At 41.0% G+C, this 23,407-nt stretch overlaps 1 protein-coding gene across 2 annotated transcripts in view; it reads right to left on the bottom strand.

Moving 5' to 3' along the window:
- Positions 1–22,230, bottom strand: part of LOC139933552 (neprilysin-like) — a 33,203-nt gene extending 10,973 nt beyond the window's left edge. The window contains exons 1-8 of one of the 2 annotated variants that reach the window (XM_071927671.2): positions 21,748–22,230; positions 18,371–18,547; positions 16,243–16,278; positions 14,833–14,994; positions 1,910–1,990; positions 1,206–1,301; positions 995–1,113; positions 482–550 (exon numbers count right to left, since the gene is read on the bottom strand). In XM_071927671.2, coding sequence (XP_071783772.1) covers positions 482–550; positions 995–1,113; positions 1,206–1,301; positions 1,910–1,990; positions 14,833–14,994; positions 16,243–16,278; positions 18,371–18,547; positions 21,748–21,790 — 783 coding nt within the window. In that variant the 5' untranslated portion in view covers positions 21,791–22,230. Of the gene's footprint in view, positions 1–481; positions 551–994; positions 1,114–1,205; positions 1,302–1,909; positions 1,991–14,832; positions 14,995–16,242; positions 16,279–18,370; positions 18,548–19,081; positions 19,199–21,747 lie in introns of those variants that run through there. The other variant, XM_071927679.2, reaches the window with a different exon arrangement.
- Between the last annotated feature and the right edge of the window lie 1,177 nt (positions 22,231–23,407).

The following is a 23,407-nucleotide window of genomic DNA, read 5'->3' as shown; positions in this document are numbered from 1 at the left end:
CCAGGCGGACTGTGGTGAGTTAGTGCTGCTTTCTGAATATCAATGGGAGACTATAAAGTGGTAAACTGTAAAGTGAAACCAGACTACAGGATGACTAGTCCAATCATACACATCTGGTCTGGATTGGGACAGGACCAAATCTGTTCTGTTTTGCCTCTTTGATTTTAATCATCACTTATTGCCTCAGAGAGCATTTTAATCTGTCGCACACGCACACACACATACACATACATGGGCACGCAGATGTATACACACACACACACACACACAGGTTATGGCAGTAGAGGTACTCATGTGCAGACTGATGCCTTCTTCATGGTTGTTAAAAATGAACGCGGGGGACATGAAACCCAAACTCAGTGGTACTGGCCCAAATGAACACACACAGCACTGTTTCCACTATGCATTACACCAATACAAATCAAATGTGTGTGTGTGCATGTGTGCATGTTATGTGTGTGTATGTGAACCTGGGGCCTACCTCTGCATAGGGTCCAGTGCAGACATAGTAATCTCTGGACAGCAGGCCAAGGCTTGTCTGCTGGTCAAACTGGCAAAGAGGAAGGGAACATGTCATGACACAAGTGACAGACTGTAAGACGTAAGCAAAGCAATCAAACTTGATGATTCACAGACAAGTGGAGAATGTATCTGGTGTAGTGGCATGGAAAAATTGGCAGGGCAATCAAACACCAACAGCTTGTTTTTCGAACTGGATGGGACGTGATCGAGTGTGTGTGCGTGCGTGAGTGTGTCAGAGTGTCTGTGTGGATGTGTGTGAGTGTGAGGACAAGAGAGGAGAAGCGAGACACAGAGATGAAGTGACAGAGATGGAGAGAGAAAGTGAATGAAAGAGACAGAAACAGTCACAGAAACTGAAACAGAGAGATGGAGAGGAAGAGAAAGAGACACCAAGGGTGAGAGAGAGGGAGAGGGAGAGAGAGAGAGAGAGAAAATTAAGAGGAGGAGTTGCTAGCTACTGTCGCACACCTACATGAATGATGTGCGAATTGGAGTCCCTGTCATCCGTGCCGACAAAAAAGTTAACCAAAACTTGAGTTCCATATTTCTCATTCAGTTTGGCTATGGCATCCTCCAACCTCCATGTCTTACCTGGAGAATGGAGAAGAAAGGAGAGGTGAGGGAGAGAGACGCGCCTGTAGATGAACATCTGCTGCATGTGACAGTGGTAAAGAATATCATACCATAGACGGTGTCCCAGTTGTCCACAGCTATGGGCCACTCAAACACATTGCGCAGCATGTCTAGCAGTGGAGCCCCTCCTCTGAGCTCAATTAAACCTTAAACCAAGCACAGATGCAAACAAACAGAAAAATCAGTCATTTTTAATAAAGGGCACATTTACTGATCATACTGATCATTATATACTGATCAAACTTTAGAAAATGAATCGTACTCAGGATCCTAAACCGTGGTACACTTACACATTTATGTACACTTTCTGTACTTCAGACATTTAACTCCCTTTAATCTAGCGTTATTTATATATGTCAATTTGGGGATGTTAAAGGAGTTTACTATACGTGACTCCTAAGCCTGATTTCCCAAAATGTTAGTGGACAAAGCATTTATTTGCTTCACATAATGCTGTTACACAACTAAAAAGCAGTGATTATTATTATTAAAATGAGGGCTTGCACACATTGAAATTAATATTTACAGGATTTGTACATGAAGGATAGAAATTCTTACTGTAATGGAAAAACTGACGTTTGAGGAGAGAGGCAAGCTTAGGTCAAGAGGCAAGCATTTAACTATTTAAAAAACAATTTGGGAAAGCAGCCTGTATTTAGTGAAATTAAGCCTTTGATCAATATATGCAAAATATTCAATTTAGCAGTGTTGAACAGTGTTTGATGTAATCTCATGCCCCTTAACCCTGACTCACTCTCATTGGTACAGGACTTGTAGAGGGTCTTCGCCTTAGTGAGGGCCCTGGCTTCCCCCTCCACTGTTCTTTCCAGGACACCTACAAGTTGAGCAGAGAAAACAGGGGGAGGATGAGGGAAAGATAGACAGACAGACAGAGAGAGGGAGAGAGACAGAAAAAGAATGGATAAATGAGTAGAAATGAGGCAGTGCGGACAGAGTGGAGTGGAGAGAGGGAGTGATCCACTTACTGTAATGTGATGTGCAGTGCGGACTTTGTCAAATTTGCGGATTTGAAATAGACTCCAGCTGTAGTCCAGATGCATCTCATCCTCTCTGGGATTCTAATCAAAGCATTTTTTGTCTCTCCCCGCAAAGAGCAAGTACTAAGAAAAGTCAGGTCAGGACTGCAGACTTTGGCAATACATAGTGACCAGAGACAAAGCAGACAATATGACCTTATTCACATGAAAATAAATGACATATCATATCAGCTGCACTAGCCAACTAGTTTCTTTTTATGTTAATTGCTTGCAGTTGATAAAAGACTTAGAAAATGAACACTGCAGATGGGTTGACCACGGACCAGACAAAATAACTGACAGTAACAATAGGAACAATAGACAGACTGTATCGGAAATGTAGTAATTCTTAACAGACATAAACGAGTCTTTCCCCTTGCGCTGTATCTTCCACTGTGACCTTTAGCAACTTTGCCAACTGGTGATAATTTTGAATGACTTGAATGACTGAATAATCTTTCATTTGGAGTGACCTCTTTCTTATCACAGTGCAATGAAACTTTGATTTGGAATTTTTGTTGTAAAGTCAATGCTGTCATATAAGCCACAGTTTAAAGCTGCTATATGCAATGCAAATTCTTTCATATTAAAAAATCAATAAATAGGCTAAATGGGATATACTTTACATGATCAGTCTGTGTCTGCATGTGACCCTGTGTGTACATGCTTGAATCTGGTGTTCAGCACATTTTGGGATGTACACCTTTTGATATGGGTGTGGGTCGAATGGACACGGCCAGTGGTGAGCTGGGTCGGGACTACCAAGGTGAGGCTAGTGGCCACGGAGCAGGGATGTCAAGCAACCGCAATGGCAGAAAGCAGTGAGAAACCAAACAGTGAAGCTGACAGTGTAGTAGACAAGGCCCGTTCAAAAAAATGAGAGTACATCAGCATTGCTCTTTTTATTGCCTGCGTTAACTGCCTGTTTCTTCAACACCTGTTGTGGGCTTTACGGACGGCAGTTAGCTCAGCCTCAGGCTAGATGTCATTTCAAGTAGACAGCTCATCAAAATGAGTGACAAGTATCGGGGCGTGAACTTGCTCAACTGAGGGGGAGGAGGACAGGGCTAACAATACACTTCCTGCCTCAAGGCAAAAAGTTGAATATTGTAGCTTTTACTTGCAACCATTCCTTTAAGACCTACATGTATAGTAATTTTGCTATTTGCTGAACACCAACAAGTGTACTGGCGAACTGGGTATGAGAAGTCTAGAAAATTTAGTTGTGATCCAATTAGGAAGTCTGTGCCCTTTGTCCTTCACTACAAGAAAGCACTGCACACCTGCTCAATAGGTATCTTCGCTTGTTTTCAAAGGCGGGATTAGGAAGGATTTTTATGTGATCCCTAGAAATCCATCACAGCTGTGACTGATTCAGTGGTGCAGCCCAGTTTTTAATCGGTTGCCTGCATTTAAGTTAAACGTGGATATTATATATTATATATGCCATTTTATACAAGATTCATTATTTTCATTTGTTTTCCATTTAAACTACTTAATACACAGTATTTATTTACCTTTCTACTCAGTGCTAGTGAGCCATCTATCTGCCACAGCATTGCGGTCAGATAACACCATTGTTCAGATTCTGTTCAATATTTTGCCAGCTAAAAATAAACGGGACAGTTGACTCACCTGAAGTCACTGGATTTTTATGAGCATATGATCTATGATGTGTCTAGCTGCTCAGGCTTTAGTCATAAATAAAGTTTGGTCTACATCATCAACAATAAATAATAGATTCAATATTATTACTTCTGAAGTTTTTTTTCAAACTACATCATATTACAACAGGGAAAAATGGTTCTGTTGTTATTTACCCTAGACTACAGTATACAAGGTTATACTGTTCATCACCAACATTTTCCATCTCATAATGGCCGCTTTAATTTGTGTGTCAGTTTGTCAAATTAGTTCATGCCAAGTTCTGTATTGTGTCTCTCAAAATACTTGAACAAATGGGTGACATGCTGGGAGAGAGAGGCTGACTACTCACAACCTTTCAAATCACAGCAGTATAAAGGAAACTGAAATATACAAATATCTTAATGTGCCTGTGATAAGCCTACTGAACATGCAAAATTAATGTAAATGGCCAACCTCATCAGTGCTAATTGTTTATGATGATTCCAAAAAATAAAGTATAAAGAAAACATGAAGAGCCTGAGCCAGTTCAGCTGTACTGTGAAAATGAAACTCCAGTCTTGCACTTAGATCACATCTACATTATCACATTTGTATGATGTGTATGTGTAAGGCATTACATAAATGTATTATGTATTTATTATTGCTATTTCAGAATTTTGAATTTATATGATTTATATTTATATTTAAATGACTTGCACATACCCGCATTGCACAAAATGCTAATGAGGTGGTTAGATGAGGGAAATGAACTTCTAGCTCTAACAATACAGTGATTGAGCTACCTACTGTAGCTATGGTAACTATGCTTGTAATGTGTTTTTGGCTGATCAGGAGGAAACATAGACTTTATTGGTTAAAACGTATTATATCATAACATAAAATAAATATAGTAGCTATTAAGGACACTCCATTTTACATTGCCATTGCTAAAACTTTAGGAGGCCAGTTGAAAAAAAAATGGTTGACCATTTGTCATCTTTCCCAAAGCATGCATATACCTATTACTTACTTGATCAGGTCTTTTTCTAACTCTTCATGCAGTATGTAGCACATAAGGTGGCACTTTATTCCTTCGTTTTCATGAAAAGTGCCTTTTCATTACATTCCATAGCATTGATGACAAACAAAAAATAAGCATAGCCTCCATGTCTACCTCACTCCCTAGCCCAGTTATACGTGTCTACTGTATGGCATGTTTGTAAGAAAGAAATTAAACAAGCACGTAACTTGTGATAAGCTGCTACCTATTTGGCTCTATGGAACTGATTTGGCTGTATGAAACCAAATACAAAAGCCTAATTTAGCTTAATAGTTACTTAAAACAATGCATCCCGCTCCAATCACATAGTTGTTAACTCTTAAGTTTTTTCATTCAGCATGAGGATACATGTATCAGTGAAGTCCTGCATACTGGGTTCATCATAGTTATGATGATCTTTGGGATCAATATACAGTATATATACAATGAAAAACAGCCAATCAGGAAAGAGGAAGGGTTATTAATGACATCACTAATAGGAAACTCTCTCCTGAGTCTGACGAGCCATCACTCTAGTCAATGCAACTTTGGGATTAACATATATAGACAATAAAACAAACAAACCAAAAATTTTGGAAAAGGGCAGGGGCATAAATGACATCTAATCAACACAAAAAAGGGGGAGGGGCTTAAACTGCATTACCAATCGATAGAAAACTCTGAAACTGAATTGGACGAACCATCACTCATGTCAATGTGACTTTGGGATACAGACACATCTCAGTGGAACTTCAGGATCAATACAGCCAATCAGGAAAGGGAGAGGGGCGTAGATAATGAAAAGCAGCACAAATTTTGTTCAAATTTCTGTGACGGATCGGAGATTGATGAAAAAACAGCTAATTGGGAAAGAGGGAGAGGTTTCAATGACATTACTAATCAATAAGAAACCCTCTCCTGAGTCCGATGAGGTATCACTCATATGAATGCAACTTAAGGATCAATAGATATAGACAATCAAAAAACAAGCAATCAGGAAAGGGGGAGGGGCTTACATGACATCACCAATCAATAGGACAATCTCTCGAATCTAAAAAGCCATCACACATCTCAAAGCTTCTGGATTGCTCACCTGAGTCCAACAAGCTGTCACTGATCTAAATGCAACTCAGGCTGGATCAATATACTGTATATATAGATGAGCACACATCTCAGTGGAACTTCAGGATCAATACAGCCAATCAGGAAAGGGGAGGGTCTTAAATTACATAACCAATCAATAGGAAACTCTCCCCCGAGTCTGACAAGCCATCAAGTTCAAGATGAAGTTGAAGTTTGTTTATTTATATAGCCCTTTATCACAAGCATGTACAGATAATGAGCCTAACTAGATCTAACTGATCAACAATCAACCATAGAACAGAACGATATAAGACAAACATCTGGAAGAGCAAGACACACAAAACAGATTATAGCAAGACATAACAGCACCACCAGCCTTATGGTACGTTTCCACAGGATCCGTCATTTCCACGCTTCCCATTTATTTTCTATGTAAGCAGCCGTGTAATGTATTCTGGTAGCACTGCAGTGCGTTTCGAGAGATGGGGCGTCACGTTGGCCGCTCCATATTTGCATGAAGTTGAGGTCTAGGATACTTTATGCAAATCAGGGGCATCCAACGCAACTCGCCGCCTCTGGAAACTCCCGAAACTCATGTACAAACTTTTAAACTAACCATTGTCGATGTAAAATGACGACAGATTCAGCAACTGCATGGCTTATCTCTCGCCTCAGTTGTTTTCAGAAACACATTTCGGTGAACTATTTTCGTAATATAAGAGAAAGTTTGCAAACGAGCTGCCATGTTTTTCCAGTTTGAAATCCGGGGGCAGCAGACGCCCAGCGAGTGACAGCGTTCGTCCAATCAGGTGCAGCAAGGAACCAATATCAAAGCACGCCTATCAAGCGTCCAATACTGGAAAGCAGCGCGATCCCTCGCGTGAAATGATGCCCCTGTGAAAACGTACCATAAGGCCCTCAATGCATCCAAGGAAAAATTCCCATGAAAAAACCTTGTAGGAAGAGTTTGGCATCAATAGATATAGATGATGAAAAGCAGCACAAATGTTTTTAAATTTTTGGCACGTTTGACAGACCAACCTATACTAGCTGCTTGTTGCAGCTAAAAAATAACCTGGACTAAGACTTTGAACTTATCTCTTTCTCTCACCGCTCATTTCATTTCATTTAATTTCGTCTCATGTGTGCCTCCCACACACACACCTGCATTGTTATTGCATATTTCATGGAACAGCCACTCCCCACTAAAATTGCAGGGAGCAGGGAGAAGTGGATTGAGACATACGTGGCTTAGATATCATGCAATTTAGCAGCCCCCAAATATTCAAAACTAGAGTATAATGGGTAATCAGACTAGACTTTTTGACAGGGTCATTGAAGTTTGAAACATATTTAGATTACTTTTAATTTGCATAGTGTTTTCCTCATTTCTACTCTATACTGGTACTTGTTTCAATCCTTGCACTATTGCATTTCACTTAAGCTTCTTTGTATCCTTTCATTTTTCTAATCCTCCAGTTTTCTCATTACCATGTGTGCACTATTTATGTGCTCATTTAATCTTAATGAAGCCCTGAGTTAGGGACCCTTCACAGGGCGCTTCCTGCCAAAGGGCACAGATCATGTGTGTGTGATTGGATTACTGACTGCCTGGTGCTAATGTGTAACCACAGCAAAGGCTTACTTTCTCCTCCTCTCTCTCTATCTCCTCTCTTTCTGTCTCTCTGTGTTTAGATTTGAGAATGGATTTTGTGCCACCTGATGTTTGTTTGAGACATCACTTCAATTTGAAGCAAACCACTCAGCATGATTTACAGAATCTGAATTTTGTTTCTCCTCTCAGTATTGCCATTTTATGCTTGACTGCCTCTCATTCCACAAGGCATCCCACTGGCAGCGTTTTCAGTGCTGCATGCCAGTTAGAGTTTTGCTGCTGATTTACCATTAAGGAGTACATATTTGTATTACAGAAGTTGGAACCGGGTTGAAACTATCTGAGAGTGAAGAGTCTTTATGATTAAGAATGGATTTGTTTACTCTACTATTTGCGGTGTCAAAACAGACAAAAAGACATAAAAAAAAACATTGCAGTGGTGATAAACCCATTCCCAGATAACAAATTACATACAGACCTAACAGTAAATACCTAATGTTATCAGTCGGCCATAAACATAAGCTGTTGTTCAGGTTCATGTTAATTACAAATTATAAGCAAGCCCAATGAGATGGCAAAAGCTCCTCAACATTTTGTATGATAGTAATCATTTCTTATGTTCTTGATTTACTAGCCTACTGTAGATGAAGAAACAGATCAAGATAGTTTTAATCTCCCAAGAGCAAATGTTTAATTGGGCAACTGACCCAGTATTATTACTATTGTGATTATTATTAGTATTGTAGCAAACCTGCCAGGCATGGTTAGATTCTAAAACATTAAAAATATAAAACTCCAAAACAAAGAGTGCCAACGGTGGAGGGCAAATAAAGTTTACTTGCCAGCAACAAAATATCAAGGATGCATAGGATGGTGACTTAGCTGAAAAGAACAAATTGGAAGCCCCAAGATTCACTGTGAGAATGACTCATGATGCCCAAACTTGTTGTTACAAGTAAACAGCGCTATATTCTATAGTTCAGAGCTGGTTGGAAAAGCTGGGGAAATGAACAACTCTGTGTGTTAGTTGATGGTGCGAGCACAAGAGCACAGAGCCTCTCTGACTGTAAAGATGTGTTCTCTGTTCTTGCATTCTTGAGAAGGTGGTCTCCCCCAAGACAACTTGGAAAGGCTGTTCTCCACAAGGACACAAGTATGTTGTTTAGATATCAGGTAGAACTAACTGTAACTGTGCTGGCTATCTAAATGCATTGCTACATTAGTAAGTCCAGAACCGTACTGTGTGTTACTGATCGAGGGACATGCATAAGTAAGGGAGGCTGCAAGTCCATTCATATCTGCATAACGCTGATACAGCAACTTTGACTCTTACCATCAGTGAAAGACAAAATGTATTTCAGCCAGTTTAATTATTAAAACTGAAAATAGCATCATTTTTGGTATTATTGATTAGAATTACATGATAATTATCAAACTGACAATTATAATATTCTAAGTTTACAGTTATATAGTTAAAACTGGCAATATTGTAATTTATGGCATTGTAATTCATGAAATGTGAATAACTGAATAATAAGTACAATATTTCAATATATCTTCTGACAAACCTCCACTATTACGTTGCTGCAACATGTAGATTAAGAGCTGACAGTGTTACCTATTTATGATGTAGCGACAGATCCTGGAATCTCTCTTTTCCAGTTGTCATGACGTTGGTTGTCTGATTCCGTTGTCGCAACACTGTAGTGGCGTAATTTGGTTAACTGGGATTGTTTGGTTATCTCTCAACTTTCTATTCCTTCCCATGTTCTCCATTATTTTTCACTATTTATTCTGTCACCTACAGATCTTAAAGTAAGAGGTTTATTTCATGAGATGTTTTGCCCTTCTCTCCTCCCTCTCTATCTCTATTTAACCACTCACTCCGTGGCTGTTTACACAGAGAGAAGGCATGCTGTAGTGTGGTTGGTGCTTTTGGTTTTCCCTGGAGCCGATTAAAAGCCTGGACCTGTTCTGTGAAGGGGCCACGGGAGAGCAGAACAAGAAAAGAGAAGGACATGGACAGAAAAGGCCATGACAGAACAGAGTAAGAGAGGAGAGGGACAGAGATAAGAAGAGAGGAGGGAAGGAGGAACATATAACTCTCACCCAGACAGAGCTGCTATAACAGGAGGATGTCTCCTTTACATTTCCCTTCTCTCTCTCCATCACAAAAAAGATGATACATTTTGCAAAAACTGCCGGCCAAGTAAGACTGTGCATAGACAACAACCCCAGATATATCTTTCCTATCCCATGCTGTCATTCTTTTGATGTTTCTGCATGAGGAGTGCGCAAGGAATGCAAATGCAACATATTCCTGCATAAAATATGTTGCATTTGACCATATGAAACTCTGAAAACTCACATGTTTGTACATGCTGCCATGAGGATACCAGCATACTACTACATTATTCAACATAGAGTCTGCAGCCATCCTTGGAGATGCCCTTGATAATACCTAGTCCAAATGCACAGCTTGCTGGATTTACATATGTCATATGTAAATCCAAGTGGCTAAAAAATTTGGATTCATTGGATTCACAAGCATTCTAGTTGGCAAAAACGATCAGATTCAGGATTCATATCCATCATATTTTAGTTGGCTAAGGATTGCTGGATTAATATTCATCTTATTTTAGTTGGCAAACCTCTAGTTTGTTATCTTTATTTGATATATTTATGAGGAATACAGGATCTGTGGTATTGTGCAATGGTTACTGGCTGGAATTTTGAACAAACATTTTCTCTCAGTGTGCTCTCTTTTTTGACAAATGTATGATTATTTCACCTATTGTTGTTACAGGAAAAATCCACAGACATTCAGTCTCTTTGCTTGTTATAGGTTGCTAGCTGCATGTATGAGAAACATCCCATCTGCGAACGCCTTTGTGATGTCACAGCTGCTTCCCAGACATTCTCCCTGGCACATTGTGATACCACTGCTGACAGGATGGACAGAAATCCTATGAGAAACTTTGAGTTGGTTTGTCTGTTCCAGTGAATGGCTGGATCTCTGCTGCGCCTTCAGCTAGAATTCTCCCTGTACAGTGAGGTTTAGATCTAGCCATGCAAGGAGTATTTCATCTAATACAGAGTAACAGCAGTATGCTCAAATGGCAGTGCTCACAGATGTGCACGTGCGCTCACACACTCACACACACACATGCACAGATAGACGTGCGCACGTACGGCTTAGCCTAGGAGATGACTACCACATGCTGTTTCACATTTCCTGACCTATTCTCAAACCTATTCTCAATATACCGTCATCCTCGGGCTACAGATCTCTTCCTCGCATCACCCCAAAGCCCTCCTGGTTCTCTATATCTCTCCACCTATCTATTCTTCTCCCGCCTCACTTTTCTCTCCTTTTCCTTTTCAACTCCATCAATCTCAATCTTTCTCTTTTTCAGTCTTGACCAAAAACTTTTCTTTCTTCCTATTCTCCCTGTTCAATTCCTCCCCTTCTTTCCCCTGAGCACAAAGTAATTAGTAATTAAAAAGCTCACTGTCAATTGGGCAAATTATTGCACAGTATGCCACACCTGTGTGGTGGGAGGTGAAAATAACCCCTCATACAGATACGTGCGCACACACACGTACACACACACACATACACACGCACACACACACACTCCAGTGGTTACAATCAGAGTGTAGATCCTCATTATGAATCATTTATGGCCTTTTACAGCAGTAGAGAACAATCCAAAGCATTTACAAGCATCCACAAATCTACACAGCTATTCACATACACGCATGTGCACGCACACACACACATACACACACACACACACAGCCTTTTATTGCTATGATGCAACCTGAGGCGCTGCAGTGTCCAGGTGTTTCCAGGCCCCTGCAGCTGTTGACAGGAAAAGGATCTGTTCATCAGCGGGCGGTGGCATCCAGGCAGGCTGCAGCAACCGGCCCAGAGGTCAGAGGTCACATGTTTGATGTCATGTCCCAGAGAAGAGGTCACAACTCTGCTGAGGCCTCACACTGCTGGGGCCTACACCTCCACATATATCAATCATAAAGAAACAATTTATCCCTGAGTACTAGTAGGTCTGGGCTACTGCTGTGAATGCTGTTTCTGTACAACTTGTACACATGCCTCTGCCTCTATTGGCTAGGCTATACAACAATATACAACATACTTTCTCTCTCTCTCTCTCTCTCTCTCTCTCTCTCTCTTTCATACACACACACAGACATATATACACAGACACACAAAGTAAACCTGAACATGTGTGCTCATACAGTACAGACATTCCGACTCTGACTGGTAAACCAGACAGCCTGGAGGAATGAGCATAACATTGACGGCTGGTGGGGATTTAATCTGCGAGTGATTAGGGCCAGTTCTTCGGCTGCTCCATTCCTTTCTGTGGTAAAAGCAGCAATCAGAGCAATTGAGCCAATGATACTCAAAGATCAACCATATATATATATATTATTTCCGCTACAAAAGTGTATTTTCCTCACTCCATTTTGAGACAAGCAGCAAGAATCACCTTAGGATCTCTGATAAATCAGCCATATCAGAGTAGAAATAAAACAAATATACCTCACACATATACGCGCACACGCACACACACAGACACACTTACACACTTACACACATATGATAACAAAATACCTAAAATGACTCTTTGTTAAGCAATGTTTATTTTGTTTTTTGTTTTTTTCTTCTGTGGTGTGATTTGTGGGTGCTTGTATTTCTGTCACCGATGGTTAAAGTGTGAGAACTATGAGAACTACGCAGTGGAGGAATGTCAGAGTGAGAGTCCACAGTGATTTATTAATGTTACAAAAGTACTGTTTAATTCTCTATAAAGTTTCTCTTGTTGGAGATAATAAGAATAGAATACAATACAATAGAGTAGAATAGAATAGCTATGGGGTAACACGTTTCTTAGAGGACCTGTGTCTATTTAAATTACAATAAAATCAAAAGTCAGACTCTAAAAACATTATTAGTAATCCTCTTTTTTCATTCAGGCCATCTAAATCAGCCTCTACACTGATTATTAGAGAGAGTGTGTTACTGAAGATACAGATCAAAAACATTTTTATAAAAGCACAAGCATATCATAATACCTGGTGCAACTTCAACCTGTCTACGGCAATTATTTGGTGGAGCTTTGTTCAAAAGAACATAATAGGGTTTCCTGGCACCTGTGTTTGCACTGTGCCCTATCTATGCCAGTCTCCACGGAGATGTTTTTCAGAAGCATCCTATCCTGTGTGTGTGTGTGCACTAATTAGAAAACTAGGGAAGTGATTCATAGTGTATTTCATGTTTTAACAACTCATTACCTCATTACAATAGAGCAAGAATGAGAATTTCAATAACAAACTTCTAATTACAATTCATACAGTGACTGAGGAAGCATACCATTTTCAGTACTACAAGCACATTCTGAAGTATGGAAAGGAATAATGAATGCATTTAAAGTCTCCAAAATTCTCTACAATCCAATTAATGTCAAACCAAAACAAAAACGTGTATCTGTAAAAAAGATGCTTATCAAGATGAAATATAAAAGGAAAGTGAGATGAGGCACCATCAGAGCACTGTGGAGCAAATGAAGAGGCAGATTTTTTTTTTTTTCAAGTTTTTTTTTCACTCTTTTTAAATAACCTTAAGTTTATCATTCAAAGAGCCAGATAATCCAGTCCAAGTGTTATCATTTTGTCAACAAAAGACTTCCAGTAGGTGGATATCTAATTTTGGAGTGAGTGAGCAAATCTGTTCATTAACGCCCACGTTCCGCTTTATGTTTTGAAAAATGATCTGCATGTCATCAATAGCCAAAAACGTGAAAGGACAGAGTGAGGAAAAGAGATAACAGGCGCCCCAAGGTGTGAGACTGCCTGTTTTCCAGAGAGATTGCACAGATAAAGAGGTAAGAGGCTGGTGCAGATAAGCAGAGACCACGAGACCGACTGCACTTTAGTCCCTGCTTTTCCTTCCCCACTAAGGATCAATCCTCCTCAACCCTCTGAGTCACTCCTTTTCTCCTTCAGCCTAGCTGTACTCCCTTTATTATACTGGAAGGTATTGGCACATTAATTGGAAATTTATGGTAGATCAAGAGCTTCGGTTGTCTGTGAAAGATATGTACCCACTCAAGATTTGGTACCAACTGTCTGCTCAGGACTCCAGTGGCCTTCTCACTGACAACTTGAAGTATGGAAGCTTGCACACACACACACACACACACACTTCTCACCCTCCTTCTCTTTCTCCGCCACTCCCCTCTCTGACACACACACGCTCATATACGACATACGCAGTGTAACATGAGCCTCCCTGTATCGACGATGCCACAATGAGGCTAACAAGACTCTCATGACTGCTAAGAGCTGGCGAAGCACCTGAGACACGCACAGACTCACAATTAAGATTCCTTTCACTACCATGTGTTGAAGTCTTTAAGTATGGCCTGAAAGCAATGTCCAAACACGCACACACACACACCACAACACACACACTGATAATGCCAGCTCTGTTGACAAATTCTCATCTCACATGGTAGGCAGCTCTGAAGCCAAATTCCCACGGCATCTGTGATATCTATAGAGCTGCACTCCCTGAAGGGCAGTCCTCTTTAGCTCACACACTCATACCAACCGAATCAAGCTGCTCTCAATCCATTTGTAAAGCAAGTGGACTGAGAAAGGGCTTGCTTTCTGATATGATAAATATGATATGATAAACGCTTCGGTTCATCATAGATTAAATACAGTATTATTACTCTAAATGATAATAAAACGTCCATCTTAACAAGTCATTTAGTCTCATAGTCAGCCTTCAAATCGTATTTTTCTTAAACCAAGAGAAAAATTCTGCCAGTGAGGTGAGATAACTCCACTTTTCCAATGCAGCTTGACTTTCTCCAGGAATTTCTAGAAATGAGTGTCAATATCTTGAAACAAGTCAAGATAAGGCAGATCACTGCACTACTATCGAGAAAATGACACTTGATTTACAAAATTCTCGAAACAAATTGATTTGCATTGGAAACAAGTGAAATGATTTAACGCCATTGGCAGATTTTTTCACTTATTTTAAGAAAATTATGATTTTAGGACTCAATAATAGATTAAATGTCTTGTTAAGATGGAGATTTTTTCCAGTGTACATTACTGGTCCCCACGACTTTGACAAACTTGTCTGTGTCTGTCTTTGTCTCTCATGTCTGTGTGTGTTTGTGTGCGTGTGTGTGTGTGTGTGTGTGTGTGTGTGCGTCTGTATGTAGGTGTCTGACCTTTGAGGATGACCTCCAGTTCGTCTCGTAGGATGTCAAATGTGCTGTATCTGGAGCTGGTCTCTGGGATGATGTTCTTCTTCAGCCAGCCTCCACACGCATACTGGTAGAAGTTCTCACAGGGGTTCACACTGGCATCCATGTTCTCAATCAGGCGAGACGCTGCATGGGCAGAGGGAGAACAAGCTCTCAGAACTGTAGGAAACATTTCTCCAGAGAAACTATGACCTATACTGTAGGCTATAGGACCCATAAACACATCAATATGACATGTGAAATTAATAATGACAATTAGGCATATTACAAACCTTATTCTCACAGTAAAATGGCATTTGAAAGATATATGCTTTATAGACACATAAAACTCTTTCCAAATGTGATACATGTCTCATTAACACACTACCATACCTTTCAATTGCCTAATAACTTTTGATCTCACAGTCCTTTTATGAGTGTTAACGTGCCTCAAAATCACAAAGTCTCCTAAATCACACAGACATGACCTGTGCCTTCTACCCAGGTGTATGGAGAACTGAGAGGCTTGTTTGAGACCTGTGTGTGTGTGTGTGTGTGTGTGTGAGATGTCAAGACAGGCCAACCATCTCACTATCTAAGAAGGTGTGAGGACTGGGCTGACCATGAGAGAAGAAGCATCGAGGAATTCTCACGGCCCCTTTGCCAGGATGTCCAATTAGGAGCAAAGAGCAGTTGAGACTGTGGACCAACTTAATAAAGATCTGCTGAGGCACTGCACCAGTCTGCAACAGCTACACTTCAGCTGGCAGGAACACTGGAGGCAGGAGGACTAGCAAAAAAATATTAGAATAAAATGGGCTCATTTGATGCAAATTGGTCTCAGCCAATTAGTCCTGTAGTCAAGGAGACTCTAAATTCATAGAAGCTCCCTAACAAAACTTGAATACTTGGACATACTATAACTTTGGGTACACATTGTCTTCAATGCATGAACTTGTGTGAACCTTATTGGTGAGGCATTCAAGCTCCTATTGCCAGTAAAATTGTCTTAGTAAATCAAGTTGGGAATATATTATTATTATATTATAATTTTTTACTGGTTGCAACCAGTTGTTCCAGTTGATCCACTTGTACAGCTGTTCAGAGTTGCTCCAAGGGAAATTACCCTGTGCAAACGTATGAATGTTTCTTATGTATGTATGCTTCTGTTTGTTCATGTACAAATGTTTCTGTTTGATCACCACTTTGCCTTAGAAGCAACATGAACACAGTTAAGGTTTCCATTGTCTCTAAGTACATTTGAAGTTGCAGCCTAAATTTTGCCATTCCGTCATCTTTTGACAAAAAAAACAAAGCCTTCAGAATAAGACAATAAAGAGAGATGCATGTATGTGCGCACACACGAAAACAAACAAACAAACAAACAGTGCTTACCTGACTGTGTGCAGTCGGCTGTGGTGCAGATTTCATCTGGAAGAAAATGCAAAACAAATCATCACTAAATGGGATTTATGCAGTCATCAGTCAATATGACAAATAGCCACTCTCTCCCTCCTCTCTTCCTTTCTCTATCTTTCTCTCTCTTTCTCATCCTTTTCGCACACATAATCCTAAACTATTTATCAGTGTTGTGTCAGTTCTGCCTCGCTCTGTCGGGAATAATTTTGGCTCTAAACTGTCAATCAAATTGAATCTAACACAGACACACACACACACACACACAGACACAGGCAAACATACAACACTGGTCTTTCATATGACCTTCAAATGCACTTCTTCGTGTATTATATGTGGCATATGCTGCACACAAAAAAGACATACACTGGCACACGCACAGAAAAATTCATGACAGTTTGTTTTCAGTTTCCTGACATGGCAGTTTACACATTTATCCAGCATGAGACTGCAAAAGATAATATTGGCTCAACACACACCTACACACACAGACACAAACACACACTGACCTGCTAACCCTATCAGTTTTATACGCATCATATATTATTATCTAACTTATCTAGATCAAACTATCTGATTATCTGTAATATTTATAGTGTTCTTGTCCTTCAGCAGCTAGCACTTATTCCATTTGTCAATGATTAATTAATAGATCATTGAATAACCCATAGTTGTGAGTCATCTTTGAATCCATGGGACTTCCTAATAATTAACAATGCTCCTTATTCATAATGATAAAAAACCAAAGGTCCTGTGACATTGCTGAGAAGTTAATTAAATTAATTTGAAATCAAAGTACAGCGAGTGATAATGAATCCATTGGTCTCAAGTAGGTAGGTTTGGCTGGTTTGACAGGGGGAAGCTGATGTGTGTGATGCACTGAATTCTGAGCCAACCTAGTTTGGAGTTGCATATTACAGTAATTTGAAAAGCAGCAGAGAGGGGCTGCTCTTGTGTGTAGGTCCATTTGCCCCTACATGCCAACCACCAATTATGATTCATCAGTGTCACAAGAATGACAAGATTGCTTGAATGTGGTATATTCTAGAAAGACTAGTGCAGTGCCCGTTCAAAACATGCCTGTTCGGAACGGGCCGATTGCTCGGCTTCCGGTATTGCTGCTTGCAGCTTTCTCGAGAACCGCTCATCCAAACAACTTCACACTGGACACTGCGCTTCCAGTCGCTTGCTTTGAGCACCGCTGCTGCACAGAGCGCTGCTCGCCCCGCCCCGCTGCTGCACAGAGCGCTGTTCGCTTGTTTATTCAAAGTTTATTAATATTGAACGTGCCGCGTGTCCTATCCGACACTGCACGTCCTTGGGTCCCCAGCAATACACCCGCCAAGTGTGAAGTAGATCGGACGAACGGTTCTCGAGATATGCGAAGGACACACAGACAGACAGAGATTCCTTGCTTTATAGTATGATACACAATTTATGTGCTTTTAACATGTGAACAGCATTAAATTAAGCTCTCAGAGATGTCCAGATACTGTATGTTTTGGCTGTTTAAGCACGTCAAGTCACTCAGGTGTCTGTTTACATTTCCATTTGATGACATTTACAGCAAGCTACAAGTTACACAAATTTATATGTTTTCAAACTCTGAAATATTATGAAATATCACAGACGTTTTAGGTACACAGCATTATGTGAAGGGGCTATAAACTGAAATGGAACTGATCCTCTAAAAGGGACCTTTGCACACTGCATTCTTCTCTCTGGCTCAGTGGTTGTCCTTTTGCACTATGCTTTAAAAGCACAGCTCAAGAGGCTTTTATTCACCTGTGCAAAATGCTGCTCTTCACTGCCCTTCTTCATACTTCCCATTAACCATGAGCTCAGTTGAAAGCGGTGGTCTATGCATGCACACAGTTTACAGGAGGCAGTCTACAAAAGCTCTTTAAGGTTCACTTAATATTTGGACCATGTGAAACTAGAGCGACTGCCAATAAATAGACTGTCATACTGTGGATTCAGCTCAGATTCTGCATGTAGGAACAGAGCAGAGCTGCTCTCTCACTTACTAATGGACAGACAGTCTAACTTATGGGCTGACTGATCATTTACTATAGTTTGGTTCACTGGTTTGACATTCAGCACTCACCAGTCTTCTGCGTGGCAAAGAGGACGATGAGGGCCACGATGACGATGAAGAGCAGGGAGACGATGGTAATGAGGCCGATCTCCAGGGAGGTCCAGCGGGGCTTCTTAGCCGACTTAGGGGGGTTGGTCTCTGTCATCCTCAGCTCTCCTCCTTCAGCTACTGGCTGTAACAACTCACCTGGGGAGAGAGGCAAAGGACAGGTGAGCAGCAGAAGGGAAGAGGAGACAATGAGGGAGATTCAGATCAAATTGAGGGAAAAAAAACAAACAGCAAACAAAATACATTGAAAATATACAAAAATGAGCCAAATAATGCACTTGTACATTGCACATTACACACGATGTTCATTCCAAATATGTTTTTGATACATTTGAATAAATTTTCTTCCTATGCACTGTTGACAATGTTTATAAATATATCCATAATATACTTTGGCAATTCAAAATATATATTTTTTCCTGTGTGGGAATAGAAGGTATTGCACATAATAAAGTAAACTGCCAGCCTATTACTGTAAAAAGAAAAACACTCATCTGTCAAGTCACCAGATTTTCAGGTTCGAAGTGAAGTAAGAAAATGGAAGGAGTGAAAGGCAGATAAAAAGAAATATGTGGGTGATAAGAAAACAAATGAAAAAGAAAGAAACAGAATTGTAAAAAAAAAAAAAAAAACAATATTTGAACAAAAGGTGAAAACAATTGAAATTCTTACCCTCTAGTGGCACTGCACTCCAGACAAAAAAACTCCTCTTAAGAAGAGAAAATAAGGGAAACCTTTCCTCTGCGTCTCACTAAAGTGTATTGTTTTCCTCTCTGGGGGCAAGCGAGAACTTTACAAAGTGCATGTAACAAGCAGTTAAGTCTATCTCTGAAAGCAATTAATCCTTAATCCCTAACCAACAGTACAAACACACACACACGCACGCATGCACACATACACACATGCAAACACACTCGTTCTATACCAGATATTCAAAGAGAAACTCCTGCACACGCACACACATGCACGCACACACACTTTTACAAGCTGGTGTCATGAGGCGCCTGTGCAGATGGGTGCGTCCCTCTGTGTGCTGGCTGAGATGAGAGCACCCCGACCAAGGGACAAAGTCTCTTAGCTTCCTTTGAACGAGTAGAGAGCCACGGACTCACATTATCACATACACACACTCACACACACACACACACATTCACATGCATCACACTCACACATAACCACAGTCCTGTTGGATCTCAAATCCCCTTTCATTCCTCTTCATGACTAAACAATGGCCCAATGTAAAGTAAACTCCCCTGCTGTTACAGTCATTATCCAGCCAGATAATTGGCCATTACTGTATATGCACCACCACAGCACTGCTTTAGCTGTGACACCAGCACATAATCGAGATGTGAACTCTGCTGTCTCCCTAAAAGCTGCACCCCACCCCCACCCACCCCTATACCAGCACTATGCTGCATACACACCTACATTATTTCACAGTGGGTCATATGACTCCACTTAGCTGAGTGATGGCCCTAAATGGAATGGATATCATTCCCTCTGCGCCGGTTTGGTTGTAAAGACGTGATTCCACAATAGGCATATGGGCAAATATACACGAGTATTACTGTGATTGATAACCGTGTGTGCTGAAAGTTGGGATGTGGGGGGTCTAGATGGAGGGTTACAAAAAGGAATGGGCTGGAAAATGAGAGATTGAAAGTGGAGAAAGAGATGAGAGCGCAGTTTGACACGAGTCGACATGTTAATCAGAGCTTCCAGACAGCTTCCTCTCCCCCGCTGGGACCAGAAACCCTGCGTCAACTTCGCTCATTTGTCCTTTTATTTGCTGTGAGCAAACATGTAATGGTGACAACGGCAGCCACGTGTTACAATACTCTAGTAAAGCCTCGTGTGCAGGTGTGTGTGTGTGTGTGTCACCGAAGTGCGGCTGTACATTATATCCATCAGTTACAATCCTGCCACATTGCACGCCTGGGGATGGAGTGACTTCTGACTTTATGGGGTGAAGGAATGCGAAAAAGAATGACTGCAAGAAAGAGAGGGAGAGGGGAAAGGGGAAAGAGAGGCGTAAAAACAGAGCGGGACAGTGAGAGGTCCTAAATCATTTTAAAGTAACTGACTCCTTCTCAGTATGCTGAGGCATGTTAGGTATGACTTGTAAGGAGCACTTCGTGTATGCCCTCCTCGAACACTCTCCCTCATACATATACTTACTGCTGTTTGTGTACATGACTCACTGGGGATTAAGTTGGACATATGTTTAAGGGCTGCAAACAACTCACCCTCACGGAATAACAGTACTAAAATAGCAGGTATTTCTAGTTCACTTGACAACATACTCTCTCTCTCCTCTTCTCCTCTCTCTCTCTCTCTCTCTCTCTGTCATGCTCTCGGGCTGTTTGATATATCTGAAACATAAACAGTTCCCGTGTCTCGTGAGACCTCACAAACCACTTCAAAATTAAACCCATCATTCACTGAGACGCCTGAAAACACCCATGCGTTGTACATACACAAGTCAACATGAGAGGCTATACTCTGTGGAGTCACTTTCTACAGCAGTCACTCATGTACGCCGTGAAAATGTCATGTGCCTAATTAAGTTTGAGTAAGTAGTGGAATATGGCCTACTTTGACTTAAAATAACACCTTCTGGGGATCTGAATTTCAGGCCTTTACACTGAAGACTAAGCTCAGCAGGATTTTATCACTGACAGAGGAGACTGACAGCCAAAGGTGCAGTGATCCAGCTGAAATTAAGTCCATCACGGGATAAATTACTCCCCTTATGGTTATACTGAGAGCAGGAGGAATGGCACAAGGAAAAAGCTATAATAATCTCATAGCCTAATACATTTTAGAGGGATACTATACAAGCATCAAAGCAAATTTACAAGTCCCTGTAGGAATAGTACAGGGATATTATAGTATACCATATGGGATAGAAAATAATATAAAGTAAGCCCGCTATTGAGTAACACTGACGCACTATAAGTCCCTACAGGAATATGATAGGGGTATTAAAGTGATTTTTCGTTAGGGCAAATGCAACCAGGTGTCAAAACTCAAGTGATACAAATCTTCAACTGCAGTACACACGGTGCTTTGCAACTGAAAAGCCCGATCAAGACGCAGCTAAATGCGTGCCAGCTCCCCATCTCCTGTTGCACATCGGAAACTCCGAGGGGATGGCATGATCAACTGGTGCATGCTGCCCCGTGTCACACTCTCAACACACACGCACGCACGCACGCGCGCACACACCGAAACATTCACAGAGTCAGGCATGCACGCACACGCACACACACACACGCGCTCACACAGAGGGTACCCGCGCTGCAACATGATCTCGGGGTGCGTAAACGACTTACCAGGTGTGTCGGGAAATTTTCGGTCGATGATGTATATGGGCATCACATCCACTGATCAAACATCCATCAAATTCCACGGAGGGAGCGCGAGCCGATAATCGATAACAGAGGCGATCTAGGCTACTTGCTTTACCCTGGATTTCAAGGCACAAACCGATCCCGCCTCTCTTCTTCTTCTTCTTCTTCTTCTTCTTCTTCTTCTTCTTTTTCCTTGGGCTGTCTATTCTGGGAGAGCACACACACGCACATACACACACACACAAGCGCACGCGCACACACAGATCCCTCAGCACTACTATACTATGCTACTGTACATCTACCCAAAGAGGATCGTTGAATTCTAATGATCCATCAGACTCTTGCGGCGCACATTATAAAGTGTGTGATCAAACGGGAGATCCCACAGTGATACAGTCTACACATATGACATATAGCCTGACAGTGAGTAGCCCTCTGAAGTTCCCCGTTTACCGAGTCGTTGCCTCCTCCGTAAGGCGGCGTTTATAAAGTGACCCTGTCAGCGGCACTCGCTGTCAGTGGCTCCTAAATAGCTCCAGGGCGCAGGTCCAGGTGAATGGCGCGCGGCTCCAACGGACGGTGCCAGTGGGCAGTAGGCTAGTACTGTGTGATGAAGTGATGTGTAGCATGTTTCAGGTGTGGGATCTAACTCAGGTCCAGACCTTTTCATCTCAACTTAGGACCCCATCTTTGTCCCGAGATCCTCCATCTGAGAGGGTTTTTTGTGGTTGCTTATGATTTAATACAGAAGTGCAACTGTCCTAATACAATCCCAATTATATTATATAGGACTTATAGTGTATCTGGGGTACACACTAGTGAGCCTATAGTGACGGTATCGTCTTTGGTGGCATTTGTCATCTCCTATGGTGTTCTTATAATAGATTATGCCTATAATATTTGTATAGGGACTTATAGTGCGTCTGTGGTACACTATAGTGAGTTTATAGTGACGTTTATGTTCTTGTTATCTCTTATGTTATCTCTGTGATATTCCTATATCATTTTAGTTTATAGTATTGCTGTGGTATTTGTATAGTATTCTACTAAAATTAATTATAAGATTATTGTCATTTCTTTTTTGTAAAGGTGTGTCTGTACTGTATGGAAACTGTATGGATACTGTAAGGGAGCCCCAGGAACCCCTAAATCATCTAAGACATGCTCCCAAATAGTTTGATTGCTGTATGTCTATTGGCCACAACAAATCTATGCTTTCATGCAAGCGCCACGTCACTGTGAATGTGTTAAGGTCATTAGCAGGTTCTACACAGCCAGGTCGAGGTGTTATTGCTAAGTAAATTAAATTAAACTAACTGGTTAAGCATAGCCTATATAATTGTCATTGTATTTAAGAGATAGTATAGAGAAGCACAGAGTAAAGTGATTGTTAAACTAAACTTAAATTAATGAACTTGACATGTCCACCCGTCACTCTCATAACACACAGGCAAAATCCTGGAATAGATGGATATTGTTGGCACAAGCTGCCTTGAGAGAGAGAGCATGAAATCAATGCTGATCCTCATTCTTCATATTGTACCATGAACAAGGCAATTCATGCCACCCAATATTTTCTGCCTAAATTTCCATTCCCTTGCTGCCAGGGTGGGGAAGTTTACTTTCACAATGTACTATAATC

Source organism: Centroberyx gerrardi, chromosome 6, assembly GCF_048128805.1.
Source record: "Centroberyx gerrardi isolate f3 chromosome 6, fCenGer3.hap1.cur.20231027, whole genome shotgun sequence".
NCBI lineage: Eukaryota > Metazoa > Chordata > Actinopteri > Beryciformes > Berycidae > Centroberyx > Centroberyx gerrardi.
This window is presented reverse-complemented; position numbering and strand designations above follow the sequence as displayed.